Below are 21068 nucleotides of genomic sequence, written 5' to 3'. Positions count from 1 at the left end.
ATGTGTGGAGGCTAGGGGTTAGGGCACAGATGTGGTAATGTGGTGGAGGCTAGGGGCTAGGGTACAGATATGGTAATGTAGTGGAGGCTAGGGTACAGATATGGTAATGTGGTGGAGGCTAGGGGCTAGGGTACAGATATGGTAATGTGGTGGAGGATAGGGTACAGATATGGTAATGTAGTGGAGGCTCGGGGTGAGGGCACAGATATGTGTGGAGGCTAGGGGTTAGGGTACAGCTATGGTTATGTGGTGGAGGCTAGGGGTCAGGTTACAGATATGGTAATGTATGTGGAGGCTAGGGTACAGATATGGTAATGTGTGGAGGCTAGAGGTTAGGCCACAGATATGGTAATGTGTGGAGGCTAGGGTCTAGGGCACAGATATGGTAATGTATGTGGAGCCTAGGGGTTAGGGTACATATATGGTAATGTGTGGAGGCTAGGGGTTAGGCCACAGATATGGCAAGTCTCAGAGATGGGGTATTATGTTTAGTTCATGTGTAAGTTCTTATGAATTGTGCTCTAGAAAGAAACGCTTGCAGTAACCAAGGACAACCAAGGAACAATGGTGTGCCACACCACTGCATTGTATAACCATGGTTCTTCTGTCAAGCACTGTACACAATATCGCTGCAAATAGTCATGTAGTTATTATACACAGATATGGGTAAATGCTAACCTATGATGCAAATAATATTCCTTATATTGTATATTTGAGAAATATATTCCAACATTAAAAACAAGACAAGCATGAGGTCATGTCTTTGCCACAACTTCCAACGTAATGCTCACATATCTTTTTTACCTGTATGACTTTATGTACAAACACAAATCAGAGGTGTCTAAGGCCCTATGTACTTAAACCAAAGACAAAGCACTCCTGTATTAAGAATTCATCTTTCATATTTTTAAGCTTTGTGTGTTTGTATTGATACGTGTTTTGCGTCCTTTTTGTAAGACATGAAGACTACTTTGTATAACAGTGGTAATATATTGTGTTCTGTTTTCTTATTGATCTTTATATGTAGTAATATATTCTCACATGCAGCTAGGAAAGTGAAAGTAAAAATGAAACATTTGAGGAAAATAATCTTGTTATATGCTATTTTTTTAAAGAAAGCTTTGTATGCACAAAATATAATAAAACAAAAGTTGTGATACCAAATCTGATTTCTGCTCATTGGATTTACTATCTCTAGGTTTCTAAACTGTACGTAAGAATTTAAAACATAGTGTATTTTGCTTAGAAACAAGCACTTTTCAAGAGCAAAGTCTAAAAACAAAAACGTCACACAGACATGTTCTCATTAAAAAAGTAACCATCTTTATTAGTTGAACATTCCCTTATTTTCTCTCTCCACATTTTAGAATTTTGCCATTTGAAAAATACATACATTTCCTCAATTTCGTCCCCTAAAAAGGCATGATTCAGTCATATTCCTTCAGCATAAAAAAAAAAAAAAAAAAAGTGTTTTCACCTTTCTCCATTGTAGCCTGGTCTCAGATCTGGTTGAGCTCTTGCCAAGTCATTGCTGTCATTGTCAAGCCAAACATGTTTTGCATGACAATGAGTGACAGGAAGTTAGCATGATAGCACAAACAGATTGGCACTCAGGCGGTCTCCATTGCCCTTCAGTGCAATAACCCTGTTCAAACAATTCAAAAGATCTAACCAGCAGAGCTAAATGAAACAAAACAGTCCGCTAACTTGGAAATACCACACAAGCTTATCGCTTTTACACACTCTAGAAATACCAAACTCCGAAACCAAATTTCAAGTAATTTCATCAGCTTAATTATAAAGTCTATGATAAGAGGAGGCTGTGCTTTGGAATGTAAACGCCATTACGAAGATACCCAACACAATAGGACAGTGAGTGAGTTTATGACGTTTTAGTCATGCCGACCTGGTTAATACTGCAGAAGCTGTCATTAAAGATCCCTTTAGCAAGCCATTACGGAGTTATTAAGTCCAAGTTGGGCCTCCGGACAGAGGTCCTTACACTGTGCTAGTGTGCTGTGTACTTGGCAAGACTATGCTCTTAGTATTACATTTTTAACAATCATGTCAACAACGTTGTACTTGACATGATAGTTGGATAGACCAGCTAATCATGCTCTTGCAAAACATTTGAAGTTCCCCCCCCCCTCCCATAATTAAGGGCAGTAAAATGTTCAATCCCAAAGAACAAAAAAAAACCTGCCTTTTTATAGACTTTAGAAACATATATTACTACTCTTATGTTTAATCTTGTACTAGTATAAATGCTTAGTCAATCAGTGGGAAACACCCAAACGGAGTGTATTAACTTATGATAGTACCTGCTGACAGTAACTCTCCCTTATTAAAAAAGCAGAAAATAAATCAGAGATACAAACAATAGCCCTATGTACCATTTTTGAGGTGCAAACAAATTGTCTTAGGCACATCCCTCGACTAGTCCTGTCCCAGATATAAATAGCAGGAAGCAAATCTCCCTTCCTGCGCAATAAAATATCAGTCACTTTATACATTCTTACTGTGCCAAGTCCCTGAAATCATAGGACCCACACCAAAGGACACTTAAAAATGTGAGCGAACGCTCAAGGACTAGCACAGCAGGATACGTAGTCATAATTCAGTAGTAACACCGGTAACTGTGCTCAAGCAAAAGGACAACTAATTCCCTCCTAAAGTCAAGATTGTTGCGGATTCAACAGGATGTAAATTAGTCATGCCTTGAATTTCAGGAAAATGCACAACAGCTAAATATAATTGACTGAAGAGCTGGTGTTTGTTGCATTTATGAAGGCAAGTAAATCAAACCTATTGATCCTGAAGTCAAAACAAATGCTTGGAAATATTCCCTGGTTCTTGTCACCTGGCTCCCAGCATCTTGGTCCCTCTGTCCCTTGCTGCTGGACTCTTGGCCTCACCACTGGCTGGTGGTGATTTTAGTGGTGAGGGAGGGTTACTGCCACAGTCGGCGTGGGGGCTGGTGAACCGTGGAGTTTGAACCACAGTCAATGTAGCGATAGGCTTCCAGGGTATTCTGGGCCGTGCGCATCATGTAGGAGGTTTTCACAGATGTCCTGGGAACGAAGAACACAGTTATGATTAAAAACTTTGACATTTAAGACAAAATGGCAAGAGGTAGAGATTGAAGTGATACGGTTTCACAATTATGAGGTAGGATATACTTACTGCATGATAACCAAGATATTGTGAACCTTGATGCTTGCCATGGTGCAGAAGGCACTGGAGGGTGGAAAGAGCGGTTAGGACCTCCTCACAATCACAAATAGAACTTCACCCCTACCTTCATGTGCAAATTACCTCAACTAACCTGTACCCCTACACATTTACTCAGTACCAGTACACCCTGTATATAGCCTCGTTATTGTGATACTTTTTTCTTTCGTTTATATTTAGTAAATATTTGATTAACTCTTTTCTTAAAACTGCATTGTTGGTTAATTAAAAACTTATTCGGGATCGGTGTCCCATCCATGGGATGGATGAGCTAATGTAGGCTAATGCGATAAGGATGAGGTTGTAAGTAACAAAAACATTTCCCAGGACAGACATATCGGATATTGGCAGAAGGCTTAAATTCTTGTTAATCTAACTGCACTGCCCAATTTACAGTAGTTATTACAGTGAAATATACCATGCTAATATTTGAGGAGTGCACAATTTTGAACTTGAAAAGTTATTAAACAAATTACACACATTTGGGCAGTCTTGATACAACATTTTGAACAGAAATGCAATGGTTCATAGGATCAGTCACACAAAAAAAGCACATACACTGCTGCATTCTAGTGGACAAAATCTTGGAATAATACATTATGGCCTCTCTTGCATTTCAAAGATGTTACAAAAATACAAAAGAACAGTTCTCTTTCTTTTACCAGCTCTATTGTGTTATATTCTCCGACATTCCTTTCACATTTCCACAAACTGCAAAGTTTCCTTTCAAATGGTACCAAGAATATGCATATCCTGAGCTACAGGCAGTTAGAATTGGGTATGTCATTTTAGGGATTTTTTTATCTTATTTTAAAGGGGTAGATCCTTAAGAGGTTTTAAGGGCTTGTATTCAGCGCATGTGACAAATAACATGATATATTAACAATTACAGAACTTGAAACAAAAACAACTAAATACAGGTCTTTACAGGTCCCTTTAACTTACTAAACATAGGAGGTGCTTCCACTGATCTGAACGCTGACTGTGAAGTTCACCTGTAGTAAAAAAAAAAAAAGAGAAGTTTTAAAATAGTCAAGACCAAAAGTCAAATGAAATTTTAGTCAGGAAATGCAAACAATATGTATATTTAAAGCAAGTAATGTATACAAGTCAATCATTAAACTACATGTAACATGGAGTGAATGTGTCCCAAGTGATGGTTCACTGCATCTAAGACTGCAGCAGGCCCTACCTGTGTCTGGCTCAGGGGCTGGATGGTGATGACGTTATCTAGCTGCATGGTGCCTATGACTGTTTTCATATAGAGAACCTGGCAGCTTAGACTATCCACCATCACTGTGAAGAAGTTTGAGTTGGTGAAGTTCAAGGAGCTCTGACAAATAGGACCAGGGAAAATGAACAGTCAGCAGAACACACCATAAACAGCAGGCACAGTCAAATGACCATCTTATCTCCAACTAACAGAGTACATCTTCACGCGATTTACTGACTTACTGTCATGTTTATGAGGACTTTAGTGTTGATGTGATCAAACTGCACGGTGACAGAGCGTATCCCATCATCCTCCACCATGACAGAGCGAGGAAAGAGGAAGAAGACCACCAGCGAGGAAGCCAGGAGACATAGCACCGCCGAGAGGACCACATACAGCTTCCTGTCAAACATAGCACTTACTGTTTACTTTGACAATCAATGTTACCCAAAAAACAAACTGTGAACCAACTAAAAATGACAGAATGTGACAGTTATGTACAGTTGAAGTCAAAGTTTACATACACCTTAGCCAAATACATTTAAACTCAGTTTCACAATTTCTGACATTTAATCCTAGTAAAAATCCCGACTTAAGGTTAGTTAGGATCACCACTTTATTTTAAGAATGTGAAAAGTCAGAATAATAGCAGAGAATGATTTATTTCAGCTTTTAGTTCTTGCATCACATTCCCAGTGAGTCAGAAGTTTACATAGACTCAATTAATATTTGGCAGCATTGCCTTCAAATTGTTTAACTTGGGTCAAACGTTTTGAGTAACCTTCCACAAGCTTCCCACAATAAGTTAGGTGAATTGTGGCTCATTCCTCCTGACCAAGCTGGTGTAACCGAGTCAGGTTTGTAGGCCTTCTTGCTCGCACAGGCTTTTTCAGTTCTGCCCACAAATGTTCTACAGGGTTGAGGTCAGGACTTTGTGATGGCCACTCCAATACCTTGACTTTGTTGTCCTTAAGACCTTTTGTCACAACCTTGGAAGTATGCTTGGGATCATTGTCCATCTGGAAGACCCATTTGCGACCAAGCTTTAACTTCCTGACTGATGTCTTGCGATGTTGCTTCAATATATCCACATCATTTTTCCTGCCTCATGATGTCATCTATTTTGTGAAGTGCACCAGTCCCTCCTGCAGCAAAGCCACCTCCACAACATGCTGCCACCCCTGTGCTTCACGGTTGGGATTCTTCGACTTGCAAGCCTCCCTCTTTTTCCTCCAAACATAACGGTCATTATGGCCAAACAGTTCTATTGTTGTTTCAACAGACCAGAGGACATTTCTCCAAAAAGTACGATCTTTGTCCCCATGTGCAGTTGCAAATTGTAGTGTGCCTTTTTTTATGGCAGTTTTGGAGCAATGGCTTCTTCCTTGCTGAGCGGCCATTCAGGTTATGTCAATATAGGACTCGTTTTACTGTGGATATAGATACTTTGTACCAGTTTCCTCCAGCATTTTCACAAGGTCCTTTGCTGTTGTTCTGAGATTGATTTGCACTTTTCGCAACAAAGCACGTTCATCTCTAGGAGAGAGAACACGTCTCCTTCCTGAGCGGTACGACGGCTGCGTGGTCCCATGGTGTTTATACTTGCGTACTATCGTTTGTACAGATGAACTTGGTACCTTCAGGCGTTTGGAAATTGCTCCCAATGATGAACCAGACTTGTGAAGGTCTACAATTTGTTTTCTGAGGTCTTGGCTGAGATCCCTATGATGTCAAGCAAATATGCACTGAGTTTGAAGGTAGGCCTTGAAATATATCCATAAGTACAACTCCAATTGATTCAAATGATGTCAATTAGCTTATCAGAAGCTTCTAAAGCCATGCCCTCATTTTCTGGAATTTTGCAAGCTGTTTAAAAGGCACAGTCAACTTCTGACCCACTGGAATTGTGATGCAGTGAAATTATCTGTCTAAACAATTGTTGAAAAAATTCCTTGTGACATGCATAAAGTAGATGTCCTAACCAACTTGCCCAAACTATAGTTTGTTAACAAGAAATTTGTGGAGTGGTTGAAAAATGAGTTTTAATGACTCCAACCTAATTGTATGTAAACTTCCGACTTCAACTGTATGTGACCGATCCAGATATAAGCTGGTGAGAAAAATGGGTTAGCTGTAAAACGTACGTTCTCTGGGGCCGGAGTCTCTGGTCGTTGTAGGGAACCAGAGCCACAAGCTCATTGACCTGCTCTGAAAGACAATGACCACAGAAGAGGGACAAGTCAAATGGGAGAACACCATCAAAATGATCCCTACCACAGCAGTACAGCAATCAATGCACAGCAGGACAGGAATCCAGACAGGAAATGCCTCACCTGAGGGGATGTGGCCAGTGCCTTGGCATGTTGGACAGGTAATACTGTCCCTGCCAGTAAACTCTACATAAGGGAACCGAGCAATGTCCTCCTGTCTGTCCAGTCCATCCAGCGAGTCATCATCATCATCCCCCGTCTGCCACCCTGTCCCAACCTCCGGGACAAGCAGAAGACTGCTGTCGCTTTCGCTTCGGGACCATTGAGTGCCCATGAGCTGGCTGGCAGATAATCAAGCCAGCCTTTTTTCAAAGGACAGACCCTAGGGCACAGCAAAAATAAAAGTTGAGTAAAGGGCAGGACATATTTTGGCTAATAATCAACGTTTGGCAATTGTATTTCAAATTATTAGCCTACTGCAGATGGGTTGCCTCCCACAATGTAAACAACGTTCCAGTTGTGTTGCCCTACAGTAGGTCTGGGATTTCCAGACGTTGGCCAGTACGCCAGGCCTCAAAGCACATAATGTCCCAGGCACTACTACTATACCCTGTAGCACAGATATGGCAATCTGAATAAATGGCTTAGGGCGTGGCCTCTTAATGTCAAACGTGGAAGTATGTGGATAGACATGAACAATGACCATAAAAATGTAAAAACATAGCTATGAACACTGTCACAATACAATAGCTAGCTAGCTACACATTGGCTAGTAACGTATTATGTCCAACACAACTATCAGTTACTTAGTCCAATCAAAGCACAATAACAACAGCAAGCTTAGTGCCACTGCGGTCGAGAATGTTTGAGCTATCTTGCTAGCGGTAAAGTTACGTAAGGTAAGTAGCTAGCTACCTTAGCTATCGAGCTGTTAGCTAGCAAGCAAAGTTAACTAGCTAGCTGTCAACGTTTACCAAGGTGCACAACCTGCACTAGGCTTGCGTCTTCAGACATAATAGTTGTCCTACCTTTATATATTTGGTTGACGGTATTTCTAAGAACATTCAGGCAAGGCTATCAAGTCATTGATCGTGTTGTTTTGCCAGCAGCTCGTGACACTCACTTTGCAGTTCGTTCTTGTGCAGGGGTGTACTCATTCCGCAGATTATGTTGCAAAACGTTTCACGTTTCTTAAACGGAAGCAAACTAAACGGGGCGGGAGCTACCTGAATTTGTCCAATAGTTTTAGTTACAAAACGGAACTTTCTGAAACTGTTTGGACTAATGCTTACACCCCGGTTGTTAATGGGCTTGCAATCGGTTTAATTCTAGTTGGCGCTTGAAAATCTTCTTAAAGGTACAGTGCAAACCAGGATTTACGCCTACAGGTTTTTATTTTGGAAGAAGTTTGCGAAGTTTCCGTTTTGCACATCCCTACATAAAAATAATATTGAAATAAAGTAATGTACACAACCGGTCAAAGGTTTTAGAACACCTACTCATTCAAGGGTTTTTCTTTAGTTTATTAAGAGTGTGCAAACCTGTCAAAGGCAAAGGGTGGCTATTTGAGGAATGTCAAATATATAATATATTTTAAGCTGTTTAAAACTTGTTTGGTTACTACATTATTCCATATGTGTTATTTCATAGTTTTGAGGTCTTCTCTATTATTCTACAATGTAGAAAATAGTAAAACTAAAGAAAAACCCTTGAATGAGTAGGTGTGTCCAAACTTTTGACTGGTACTGAATATCACAGGAGGTCGAGGCACCTTAATTGGGAGAACAGGCTCGTGGTAATGGCTGGAGTGGAATAGGTGGAGTGGCATCAAATGCATTCCATTTGTTCCCTTCTGTATGTTATTGTGAGCTGTTTTCCCCACAGCAGCCTCCTGTGATGTATATCCATAGACTAAATGTAGAGAAAGTGCATGATCCTTGGAAAATAAAGTATATTAAAGACCACACATAAAGTATCCAACTCGTATTTACTGTTTTATTCAGACATTATAGTTAGAGTCATGTGGTACATCTTCAACATGTGTGTTGCATAAAGGTTTCACCATACTAGGTTTGGTTTCCTTCTTGCAGAACTCGGCTAGGCGAAGTGAACATCTGCGCTCTTATACTCCCTTAAAATACATTAGCTTGAAAAACGAAGAAAAAGCGGCATTACTGTTTGCCCATCTTGAGACGAAATAGCAACAAGTAAACTTCCTCAAAACACTGGGAAGCACAAGGTAAACCTTACTGTTTCAACTGGGAAGCATGCTGTAAAAGCTTACCATGTGCTTCCCAGTCGAAACAGTTTGTGCGAACTGTTTCCACTGTATGCTTTGGAATTTTGTGACATTTTGGTGTTCGGCAGTGTTTTTTTCAGCTGTTGACACACATTTTGTTATCTTCAGGTTTGTCAAAGTTCAGTTACCAAAGTCTACCCCCCTTCACTGGTGATTGGTCAACAGTAGGAATCCCTGAATGAAGTGCTTGTTGTCTTTCAATGACAGACAACTAGTTTCCATGCAAATACTGCACCAACATCTTGGTTAGATGTAAAAAATAATTGCCACAAAGATCTCCTAGACAAAAGGTCTAAATGAATTACATATTTCTTGAGTTGTTTTACTTCATACTATTTTGAGGAAGTGTACTGGCTACGGCATCTCAACAGGGACAAACATTTACATTGCCATTTTTTTCCTTATTTGTCAAACAAAGGACACCTTAAGCATTATAGTCCACTCCTCTTCATGTGTATGTCATGTTCAGTTCCTGTGTTCTCAGTAAAGGGGCTGTGTCATCACTGAGGAGAAATGTTACTGGAAATGAGTGAAATTAAGAAAAGGTTTTTCAACAGATTTCAGTTTGGTGTGATGAATGCATGGCTGTATTGTTGTTCTTATGGGGAAATCCCCACAAGAATAGGAAACAAACACACATTTTGGGACATTTTGTTTGTCCCCACAAGGTCAAATGCTTTTTCTAGGGGGTTTAAGGTTAAGGTTAGAATTAGTGTTAGGGTTAGAATTAGGTTTAGGAGCTAGGGCTAGGGTTAGGATTTTGGATTAAGGTTAGGGTTAGAATTAGGTTTAGGGTTAGGAGCTAGGGCTAGGGTTAGGGTTAGAATTAGGTTTAGGGTTAGGAGCTAGGGCTAGGGTTAGGGTTAGGATTTTGGATTAAGGTTAGGGTTAGGGGAAAAGTACGGGTTAGAATTAGGTTTAGGGTTAGGAGCTAGGGCTAGGGTTAGGGTTAGGGTTAGGATTTTGGGTTAAGGTTAGGGAAAAGTACGGGTTAGGATTAGGTTTAGAGGTTAGGGAAAATACGACTTTGAATGGGACTGAATTGTGTGTCCAAACAAGGTTAGCTGTACAAGACTGTGTGTGTGTGTGTGTGTGTGTGTGTGTGTGTGTGTGTGTGTGTGTGTGTGTGTAGGCCTACTGCTTCCTCACTCACATCTCCTGATGCATTGAGTCTCATCCGCAGCTCTACATTCTCCCTCTGCAGAACTTTATTTTTTTTAAAGGTACAGAAATGAAGTAGAAAATATTGAATTGTAAAATACACCGTATAAAAACAAGCAGTTGACACAAACTACAAAACTGTTATTAGTTTTAAACCGACTAAGTCTCTTTAATCTAATCTTGTGACTCAGCGCCTCCAGTCAGATGTAGCCGTTCTCCTCTGAGACTCCTCTCTCTACGAAACGCATCTGCGATAATGAACACCAGCAGGTAATACTGGGGAGAGGAGCAAGGAAATAAAGAAGATAAGACATCTGCAATCTACAACCCATAGATGCTTTTAGTGATGTGCCCTGAAATCAAGACTGAATTATTTCCCTGTACTCACAAATGTCTAGTTCTGGAACAGGTAACATTGGTACATATCTGCAGCTGGGTGTTTAAACAAAAAGCCAAAGACTTTGGGTGGGGTCGGGAGGACGGCACAGAAGGACACAGAGGAGAGGGGGCATGTGTACAGCATAAACTGGAGAACACAAGACAAAAGAGGGAAGTAAGAATGAGAGTGATAAAAAGCAAAATGAAGATTATTGGAAGAGGGAGGATGGGGCAGTTGTATTACACAACACCATAGAAACACAGAAAAATGTAAGGGACCCAATTACTTCTGTAAACCAAGTGTACATTTCTCCTTTTTAGACTTCATCATAATGAAGCAGTTTCATTTTCCCTTGGAGATTAAACCCTAAACTCTCACCTTGGCGTTGGAGCCTAAGCTCTTCCTTTTGAGTTAAACCCTAGGCTATTCCTTTGGAGTTGGGCCCTACGCAACTAAGCATTTAACGTTAGGCAGCGTCTTTTTTTGGTGCAGTCCTTGATTTCAACGTCCACGGACTTACCGGTCCGAAACAAATCTGAACCAATCACAGACATCCGATCCAGCCTATATTTGTCCCAAATATAGACGTTCCGATTTAGTCCAGTCCGGCCTCGATTTAGCCTCGATTTAGCCCAAACATAGACATCTAGAAATGGTTAAGATTTCTGTTTCACACGTTTGGACAGCACAGTACAGTAGAGCACAGCACATTACAATACACAGTACAGTACAGAAAATTAGAGTATAGTACAGTAGAGTCCAGTACAATGCAGTGGAGCACACTAGCCTACAGTAAAGAAAAGTGTACTATAATGTATCTTACTTTACTCTACTGTAATGTACTCTACTGAAGTCAACTGTACTCTACTTAATTAACTATTCTGTACTGTACCGTACTGTCCTTTACTGAATAAAACTGAACTGTCCTGTAGTGTACTCTTCTGTGTTCTGCTGTACAAAACTGTACTGTTCAAACTTGTGAAACATAGCCTTTAACGTCTATGATTCCTTCAGATTTGGATCTGGACCGCACCAACCAAATTGTACTTGTTTGGGGGCAGAGCTCATTAATAGCCAGCATGCTTTGCAAGAGTTTGTTTTTACATTTACATTTTGGTCATTCAGCAGCCGCTCTTATCCAGTGACTTACAGTCAGTGCATTCAACTAAATCAAATTCAAATCAAATCAAATGTATTTATATAGCCCTTCGTACATCAGCTGGTATCTCAAAGTGCTGTACAGAAACCCAGCCTAAAACCCCAAACAGCAAGCAATGCAGGTGTAGAAGCACAGTGGCTAGGAAAAACTCCCTAGAAAGGCCAAAACCTAGGAAGAAACCTAGAGGAACCAGGCTATGTGGGGTGGCCAGTTCTCTTCTGGCTGTGCCGGGTGGAGATTATAACAGAACATGGCCAAGATGTTCAAATGTTCATAAATGACCAGCATAGTCGAATAATAATAAGGCAGAACAGTTGAAACTGGAGCAGCAGCACAGTCAGGTGGACTGGGGACAGCAAGGAGTCATCATGTCAGGTAGTCCTGGGGCATGGTCCTAGGGCTCAGGTAGTTGAAGGCTGGATCGGACATCTGTGATTGGTTCAGATTTGTTTCGGACCGGTAAGTCCATGGACGTTGAAATCAAGGACTGCACCAAACTAAGGATAGATAAACAAGAACATATCACAATAATAGCGAGAAAATAAAATCTCTAACCATTACTCAGAATGTTATTGTAGTTGAAGTTGTCTGTTAGTTTATTTTGTATATTGTACTACTTTGAACATCATTGCACCCAGATTTAGGAAAAGCAAAGCATAATTGCACGATAGTTGGAAGTAATAATACATATTTTGTTGCAATCTTAATTTGGCTCCTCTTTTCTATTGAAATATGTGAAAAAAAGTATAATTGTATTGTAATGCAAATGTTTAGCAGCTGAAATTTGGCCATAGAATCAATAACTGAAAAATGCTTATTTACAATGTCTGCAAATGATGTTTTTACATCCAAAAAATATTTATTTTTACCTTTCATTCAGCAACTAAATGGACAAGATGTTAATGTCAGGACAAGATTACTGAAATGTGTATTTTGTATGCCATTTTGCTTACTGAGTAGGCTCTCACCTTGGTTTTGTGCTCCAAAATGTCAATCCCGCTCAAGGACAAAAACTAACACTTTGCTCTTCTTCTGCTGCTTTTCTGTCGACTGTGTCAGACATCTAATGGAGGGCAAAGGACAGGGCCTTGCTCAACCACTGAATATTTCAAGCAATCTGATCTTTTGAAAAACTGTTCATTGAAACCATGTTAGACACTGATAAAATTGCTTCTTTCATGAGCCTTGAATTTTTTAATCTATTATCGACAACACCAAACAATCATACTAACAGTACTTCAATGACACACTAGTCATCTGACATCTGGACAGCTTCTTTCAAATGTGCATGCCCTCCGGATGGACCACCTTAACACACCACAGAAACTTAGAGCAAAAAAGTCAGTCAAGAGGCCAAGAACATTCACAAAATCTATCAAGATTTTTTCCCTCCCATCCTCAATAACAATAGTTACTAATATATATGTATTACACTAGGAAAAATATTATGCACGCTGTTTTGAAGTCAGTTGTCATGTATGAAACCTCTAATAGTGTGCATTCTGCTTTCATTGTCCGATATCACTGATCTTTGGCAGGGCTGTGCTCCTGGAACAACAGATGAAAGGTTAGTGTTTCAGGATGTTACACCACTAAATCAACTGGTTCATGATCTCTGGGTGTAAATGACGTGTAAAGGCCCCGTTACGCAATAATACAACTCTTTGTTAAATTTGGGATCTTAACCCTTTTAAATAACTCCACACTATTTGAGCACTGTTGACGTCAGGTGGCGAGCTTGCTTTGTGTGTAAAGTCTCGGAGGTAAATGACTAACCAAAATGAACTTCTCACTTAATAGCATTAATCGAATAACCTTCAGTTCAGACGCTATCTGACTGTTTTGCAGGTATTGCTATTGCAGGCACTGACATCTCTCAGATCATCGGAGGGAGAAGAAAAAAACGTCAGGAAAGTGTCATTCAGACTTTGTATTGTTACAGCGCACCACTTTATCAATGCCTCGTCTTAAATTAGTACATACAGACGTAATTAGAAGCAAATGACCTCAAGGCAAATAACAATGTAGGAAAACAATGGGTCCAGATTACATGTGTGATTTATGGTGATATGCAATAAAATTGAGTTCAGAACATCAAAGCAACCCTATTTCTTAAAGGACCTTATATACAAGGTGTCGCAAGTTTGCTTCAAACGAAATTTCACAGAATTCCAGAGTTCAGACTTGATAGACTTTGTTTGGATCTTAGTGACGATAATTGCATGCAGCAGACCCAACATTACCCCCAAGCTGTTTCCCTAACAACGCCAATGGCCTTTCCCTTTTCCAAAGTACTCTGGTTCTACAGTAGGACAGGCCTCTGTGATAATAAGTGACGGGAACTTAAGGATAGGAATGATGATGTTGTCTAAGAATCGTTGACAGACATGTTCTCCACTTGGTTCTGGAGCTGGTCTCCACCTCCCTGTTTCTTCTTCTTCCCTCCATCCTGCTGCTTCTTCTGCTTCTTGGACGTCTCCACGTCAATAGGCGCAGGCTTCACAAACTTCAGCATCTCTGTCATACCTAAGAAAATTAATAGGAGACAAATTAAAATTATGTCCACACACAGTTTATGGCAATACTAGTCATCAAATATGCATAGAACCAACTACAACTCGAGACATTTAGAAAAATAAGTACTCCGTGAGAAAGACAACCTTTCATGACCACCATCTTCCATGCATAGGACAAAAGTATTGCAGGCCCCTTCACAAAAAAAATGATAATACTGTCTCACCTGGAGGCATGAAGTTCCGGAGTACCTCTGGAATGACGACACCCTCTTCGGTCTGGTACGTCTCCAGGATAGCACACATTACACGTGTGGTGGCACACATGGTTGCGTTGAGCATGTGCACATAGTCAGTCTGAAGAACACAGGAAGTGTGGTTTTAAAACTGGTTCAAATATTCCATCTTACTATGACTTTTTGATTATGGAAGCAAATCCATATTCTATTTAAAGACTGGGTACGCTCACCTTGTCCATCATCTTTTTGGTCTGTCCGTAGCGGATACGCAGCCGACGGGCCTGGTAGTCTAAACAGTTGGAGCAGGAGACCAGTTCTCTGAAGGCTGCAGAGCCTGGGAACCAGGCCTCCAAGTCCAGCTTCTTACTGGCTGCATGGTTCAGAGCACCTGGGTGGGAGCAGACAAACACAGACATCCCATATGTAACTCTGTGTTGTTTGTGTCGCACTGCTTTGATTTATCTTGGCCAGGTCACAGTTGTAAATGAGAACTTGTTCTCAACAAGCCTACCTGGTTAAATAAAGGTGAAAAAAAAAAAAAAAGACATGTAGGTAGTAAGACAGCTTGCAAGGGAAATGTCCGTTATGTGTCTCACAAATCACACAGGATAAAAGGTCATTGTAATACCTTACAATGAGAAGGGTCTTATTAAAAATGGCAAGTTAACATTTATGAGTGACTGTTATTGTCATGATGTATACTTAAAATAATAGTGCAAGATTCTGGCAATAAGGGATACCTCAGGATTTTGGCAATGAAGTCCTTTATCTTCTTCCCCAGATTCATATGAACTCATGGATACCATAGGCTTCCGGTTATTGAGAAAAGGCTAGTTAGCAATGGCTCGTGAAACTACCTCCATCTTCCTTCATACAAGACGCAGACATTTTTTCTCCACAAGGTCATCTGACTCCGGTGAAGTAGAAGGGGCTTAGTTGCCAAAAGCCCAAAGTATCACTTTAAAATCCCCAGTGCAGTCAAAAACGTGATATTCCTGTGTTTTATCTATATTTTACACACTCAGAGGTTAGAACAATATTGTGAAAATGAGGATGATTTAGTGTAAGAGCTATTTGAAAAGATCACCTGAAATTTTAGCCTGTTTTGGTGTGACGGAGCTTTAGTGGTAAATTAGTTTAGACCAATAAGAAAGAGTTCCAAACCTCTGCCAATAACAGCTAGTTTTCAGTTTTTCCATCCCCACTCAGACCACTCCCAGATAGTCCAAGCACAATTCTTGCTTGAGAAATTGCTCTTTGCTAAGAAGCTACTTTTGTTTCTTTTTGACCATTTTAATTGAAAACAAATCACAGTAAGATACTTTAAATTGGTTACCCAGAAATCATTTGATATTGAGAAAAAAACAAAAACAGCTGCATTGGACTTTTATGCCCTATTTTACTTACCCAGAGTCAAATGGTCTTATGGATACCAATGTATGGTTTGGACCCCAGGTATGGCCCTGCGTGCAGTTTGAAGTAAGTTGAAGGCGATTTCGCGAGCCAATGCTAAGTAGAGTTAGCACAATGACTGGCAAAAGGTAACATGTCACTGTACTAACGCTAGTAGCAACAATGAACCGCCTCCACCTTTGCCACCACTGCTGAAAGAAATTCAGAGGGGAAACAGGACTTCGTCATTGCGCTAACGCTAGTTAGCATTGGCGCACAACACTACCCTCAACTCCCTTTAAACTGCACTCAGAATATAGCACTATCCATTTAATCTAAAACTTGTATTTCAGAGCACACAAGGTTTCAAATGACATCAAGACAGGATTTGTAGCAACTACAGCCTCATTGTTGTGTTGTCGTACAGAAACATTGGGTAAGCCCAAAATGTCACGATTCCCAAACTTAATCCTTTATTTCTCAATAATAATTTTGGATACAGGTCTGCCAATCATTCTTCCTCCAAAAAGGACCTTTCTATGGATTTACTTACAGGAAGATCCAAAACAAAAATATCTTTGGGCCAACCGCGTATGGAATTGCCATGTGATCATTAGTCTCTGACCCAGAGAGGAACAGACGTGTTGGGGAGGACTATCTGCAGGACCTACCTGAGACTATGTTGATGATGCGGTAGGGGATCCCTAGTGTCTGGTAGAACTCTTCAGCCGTCCCAATCATCTCATCCATCATCTCCCAGGACTTGTTGTCATGAGGAGAGGCAAAAACAAACTGCTCTATCTGGGGGCAGAGAGCATGTTCATTAGTATTTCGCAATTGTTAGCAGAGGCCCACCCCCCCCAAAAAATGACCTGTTCTGGAAATGAGTATCACTTGACATGATCTGTAAATTGTCAATAATATCCAGACTTTATCCTTCTCCAATTAGGCCTATAAAATGCAAAGCACTACAACAAAGCTGTTGCCTTTTCTACACTGACCATGACACACCCACCATGTCTACTTTGAGAAAATGTCCACTTACCTTCTCAAACTGGTGCACCCTGAAGATTCCTCGGGTGTCACGCCCGTGGGAACCCACTTCCTGTCTGAAGCAGGTGGAGAGGCCGGCATAGCGCATTGGCAGGTCCTCTGGCTTCAGCCACTCGTCTCTCAGGAAGGCTGCGATGGGCTGCTCTGAGGTGGCAATCAGGTACTTCTCATCTATGGCCGTGTCCTCAGATTTCTCACTGCTCTTCCCAATCACCTGAGAGACAAGCAGGGAAGGCAGAGTGAATACATTACATACAAACACCCACATATCAAAATTAACATAAAAAAATGCATGTGTCTTAACATGCAACAAAACTAAGAGACACAAAGAAAAAAAAACATATCGGGGCCTTATCCCGCAATAGGAATGAAAGGAAGATTAGTTTCAAATCCATCATACCTTGTAAAGTTCATCATCAAACTGGCTGAGCTGGGCCACCTCCTGCATGACCTCTTTCCTCATGAAGAAGGGGGTGTAGAGCATTTGGTAGTTCTTGCTGTGGAGCATCCGCAGAGCATAATTGATCAATGCCTGCTCCAGGAAAACTAGCGGCCCCTACAAACAATAAAAAGGGAAACAGTCAGTAAGGATAACTATCAAGGACACACTGAGTTTAACAGAAGTACACCTGGTATGAATTGGCTAAATATGACAGTGACTAAGAACTTGCTTTGAGGAAGTAGCCACGGCTCCCAGCCACTATAGCTCCTTTCTCTCCGTCGTAGCCGTCGATCATGACTACCAGGTCTACGTGGGAATACTTCTTCTGCACAGTACAGTCTCCCCAGGTGCGCTCCACTTTGTTATCAGCATCCTGGCAGGGAGAGAGCGACAAGGTAAATTACAGAGTAGACAAGTAAACAAGAGGAAAAACTAAATTCATTCATGAGACAGAGGCAGCGGACAAGGCATGAGAATTTGAATTTTCTCCCTGAGGCAATGCCATCTCCCTTCATCCATCTCCCTATTGCTGATGGGAATTCACATTCCATGACACCCACCTCATCATTACTGATGGGCACAGATGGATGCAGGAGGTTCCCGATCTCTCGCAGGTATTGAAAGCGCTCTTCCTCCAGCTTTACCCTCTCACCGTCAGATTTCTGCACTGCCTCATCTACAAGCAGACGGACCTTCTTGATCTGGGTGACCGTGAGGGGCTAGAAAAAGGGGAAAATAGACATGAAACATACCTATGAGAATGGGACCCACAAGTCAATCAGCATATTGATGAACTGCTGGCTAGCGAGTTGACCTACCGATAGTGTGTCCGCCGTTAGGGCCTCCAAGTTCTGGGCGTCGTCTGGGACAGAATCATCGTCATCCCCAACTGGCTCCCTCTTCTGTATACAGAAAAGGCACAGAACAGGGTGAACTGGTAGAAAGAAACTATCTGCATGCATATAGAATAGAACATAACGCTTTCAGACTGATAGGGGGGGGGGGGGGACATGTAGCCATGTAGGTTACATAAAGCCTATATAGTTCACCAGCAGCTTCACAGGTTGTACCTTCATTTTCTCTCCAACTGTCTTGCTGCATAAATTCTTTGCCTTGTTGAGGTTGTCGGCAGTGAAACGACCTGATGAGCATGGAAAAGGCAAGGGTCAGCGTCATACGCACGTCATGAATCGAGAGCATCCTGGCGGGCTGTATCACTGCCTGGTACGGCAACTGCTCCGCCCACAACCGTAAGGCTCTCCAGAGGGTAGTGAGGTCTGCACAACACAACGTATCACCGGGGAGCAAACTACCTGCCCTCCAGGACACCTACACCACCCGATGTTACAGGAAGGCCACAAAGATCATCAAGGACAACACCCACCCGAGCCACTGCCTGTTCACCCCGCTTTCATCCAGAAGGCGAGGTCAGTACAGGTGCATCAAAGCAGGGACCGAGAGACTGAAAAACAGCTTCTATCTCAAGGCCATCAGACTGTTAAACAGCCACCACTAACATTGAGTTGCTGCTGCCAACATACTGACTCAACTCCAGCCACTTTAATGATGGAAAAATGGACGTAAAAAAATGTATCACTAGCCACTTTAAAAAATGCCATTTAATATAATGTTTACATACCCTACATTACTCATCTCATATGTATATACTGTACTCTATACCATCTACTGCATCTTGCCATCTTTATGTAATACATGTATCACTAGCCACTTTAAACCCTACATTATTCATCTCATATGTATACGTATCTACTGAATCCTTATGTAATACATGTATCACTAGCCAGTTTAACTATGCCACTTTGTTTACATACTCATCTCATATGTATATACTGTACTCGATACCATCTACTGTATCTTGCCTATGCTGCTCTGCACCATCACTCATTCATATCTGATGTACATATTCTTTATCCCCTTACACTGTGTATAAGATATTAGTTTTGGAACTGTTAGTTAGATTATTTGTTGGTTATTACTGCATTGTCGGAACTGGAAGCACAAGCATTTCGCTACACTCGCATTAACATCTGCTAACCATGTGTATGTGACAAATAAAATTTGATTTGGAGAAAAAAAATCAATTTCATGGTGGTTGTGTCTTGAGCCTAGGTATCACGACAAGTAGCTATAACGTTAGTGACGCTCACAGGCGACAATTTAGAGATCCCCATAAACCATAACAATGTAGACTTGAGAAGTCCAACATTCAATCTCAGGCAAATCTGCATCCATACTATTTTCCATCTTGTTCCAATAACAGGGTCATGTATAGATGGGATCCAGCTTGTCAAATTTACACCAAAAGTTTATATATCTTTTTTGCATTTTAGCTAACCCTTTTCCTAACCTTCACCTACTTATCCTAACCAGCTACGTAAATTATCCTAAACCTACTACGAAAAGTACATTCTGGCAAAAGCTGGATCCCTTCAAGACCCAATAACAACTGTGGGACGCTGAGAGGAGAGGTTTTGATGCATTTACTATGGGCATGTTGGACGGGGATTGCATCAGATTGGAGCTACAGTCAGTGTGGATAGGATGACGTGGCTAATCATCGTTTGGGTTTTCCTTGATAGTTTAGTTACTGAAGCATACATTATTTTAGTTAGCTAAATTAGTGTTAGACAACATTGAACGACATATCAGGTATAGCCTAACTAAAGACATGGGAAATAAATTGTATTGGTTGTGGTTAGTGAACTAACGTAGCTGGATAGCTAACTGGCTATACAGTCATTTGCTATCTACCGGTGACTAACTAGCTAGCGCAGGCTACCAACTAACCAGAGTTTAGCTGAGAATATCCAGGCAGATAATTCACTATACATTTTCTAAAAACGTGAACTGACGTATTATGCTTCAATTTCTTAATTTGTATCTGGGTGACTACAAGGCCAGCTTTTAACTACCTATAATAAATGCATGAAGCTAGCAAGCCATGTGAGTGGACACCACCATCCGATTCAATGAATGCTAACGCTAGCTTGCAGTCGGAACTTACATTTTCTCCATTCTGTGTCTGCGTGTACTAGTTTATCCACAAGTGACACATCTTTGAACCTTTTTCTTTGAGTTTCTCTGATTACTTCAGGATCACCGCCTTTATCGGTTCGAAATTGGTCTAAATCGAGCACCATGATGATCCCACGCTTTGATGACTGTCAAAAACGGTGCAGAGTAACAGAGAAAAGCAAGCCGGTGTGAAAAGTACCAGCGGCACAAACGATTACGTCACTTCCTTCTTCGATGAGGATAAACGGTGGATGGCATCCAATGAATGTTGCATTACCGCCACCTACTAGACTGGAGTACAACTCCCTTAAATTTAAAAAATCAAATTGTATTGATCACGAACACATGGTTAGCAGAGGTTAATGAGAGTGTAGCGAAATGCTTGTGTTTCTAGATCCGACATTGCAGTATATCTAAGTAATATAACAATTCCCCAACAACTACCTAATACACACAAATCTAAAGGGGTGAATGAGAATGTGTACATATAAATATATGGATGAGCGATGGCTGAGCGGCATAGGCAAGATGCAGTCGATGGTGTATAATACAGTATATACATATGAGATGAGTAATGTAGGATATGTAAACATTATTGTTCGGCCTAGTATGGTTCTCAATCAGAGGCAGCTGTCAATCGTTGTCACTGATTGAGGATCATACTTAGGTAGCCTGGTTTCACTTTTGAGTTGTTGTAGGTGTCATGGAGGGCAGGTAGTTTGCCCCCGGTGATGCATTGTG

General features: G+C 41.0%; 2 protein-coding genes across 4 annotated transcripts; both read right to left on the bottom strand.

Moving 5' to 3' along the window:
• Positions 1-1300: 1300 nt before the first annotated feature.
• On the bottom strand, positions 1301-7952 carry tmem106c (transmembrane protein 106C). 2 transcript variants are annotated; one of them, XM_064922147.1, is made up of 8 exons: positions 7778-7952; positions 6778-7036; positions 6589-6652; positions 4687-4846; positions 4424-4564; positions 4177-4226; positions 3184-3237; positions 1301-3071 (listed from the first exon to the last, which is right to left on the bottom strand). In XM_064922147.1, exons 2-8 carry the CDS (start codon positions 6986-6988, stop codon positions 2951-2953), a joined length of 801 nt encoding a protein of 266 aa, XP_064778219.1. In that variant the 5' UTR covers positions 6989-7036; positions 7778-7952; the 3' UTR covers positions 1301-2950. The 2 variants fall into 2 exon arrangements, with proteins under 2 accessions (XP_064778219.1, XP_064778218.1); XM_064922146.1 differs by having other exon boundaries at positions 7683-7951.
• Positions 7953-12230: 4278 nt separating this feature from the next.
• LOC135503947 (serine--tRNA ligase, cytoplasmic) lies at positions 12231-20534 on the bottom strand. Of its 2 annotated transcripts, XR_010450038.1 has the most exons (12): positions 20317-20534; positions 18362-18432; positions 18110-18193; positions 17852-18010; positions 17521-17664; positions 17250-17405; positions 16842-17063; positions 16468-16597; positions 14635-14792; positions 14393-14522; positions 12885-14178; positions 12231-12715 (listed from the first exon to the last, which is right to left on the bottom strand). XR_010450038.1 is itself a non-coding variant. In XM_064922145.1 (11 exons), exons 1-11 carry the CDS (start codon positions 20450-20452, stop codon positions 14021-14023), a joined length of 1548 nt encoding a protein of 515 aa, XP_064778217.1. In that variant the 5' UTR covers positions 20453-20534; the 3' UTR covers positions 12820-14020. The 2 variants fall into 2 exon arrangements, 1 of the variants encoding a protein (XP_064778217.1); XM_064922145.1 differs by lacking the exon at positions 12231-12715 and having other exon boundaries at positions 12820-14178.
• Between the last annotated feature and the right edge of the window lie 534 nt (positions 20535-21068).

This window comes from Oncorhynchus masou, chromosome 18 (genome assembly GCF_036934945.1).
Source record: "Oncorhynchus masou masou isolate Uvic2021 chromosome 18, UVic_Omas_1.1, whole genome shotgun sequence".
NCBI classification, from domain to species: domain Eukaryota; kingdom Metazoa; phylum Chordata; class Actinopteri; order Salmoniformes; family Salmonidae; genus Oncorhynchus; species Oncorhynchus masou.
The sequence above is the reverse complement of the archived record's forward strand: the minus strand, read 5'-3'. Positions and strand labels throughout refer to the sequence as shown.

Coding starts and splice junctions, on each gene's coding strand:
- tmem106c (XM_064922147.1), bottom strand. CDS start 6,988: ATGGGCACTCAATGGTCCCGAAGCGAAAGCGACAGCAGTCTTCTGCTT. Junction 4,847..6,588: donor AGACTCCGGCCCCAGAGAAC/GTACGTTTTACA, acceptor TATGTTTGACAG/GAAGCTGTATGTGGTCCTCT. Junction 3,072..3,183: donor AATATCTTGGTTATCATGCA/GTAAGTATATCC, acceptor CTTCGTTCCCAG/GACATCTGTGAAAACCTCCT.
- LOC135503947 (XM_064922145.1), bottom strand. CDS start 20,452: ATGGTGCTCGATTTAGACCAATTTCGAACCGATAAAGGCGGTGATCCT. Junction 14,523..14,634: donor CCAAAAAGATGATGGACAAG/GTGAGCGTACCC, acceptor TGTGTTCTTCAG/ACTGACTATGTGCACATGCT. Junction 14,179..14,392: donor CCGGAACTTCATGCCTCCAG/GTGAGACAGTAT, acceptor TAATTTTCTTAG/GTATGACAGAGATGCTGAAG.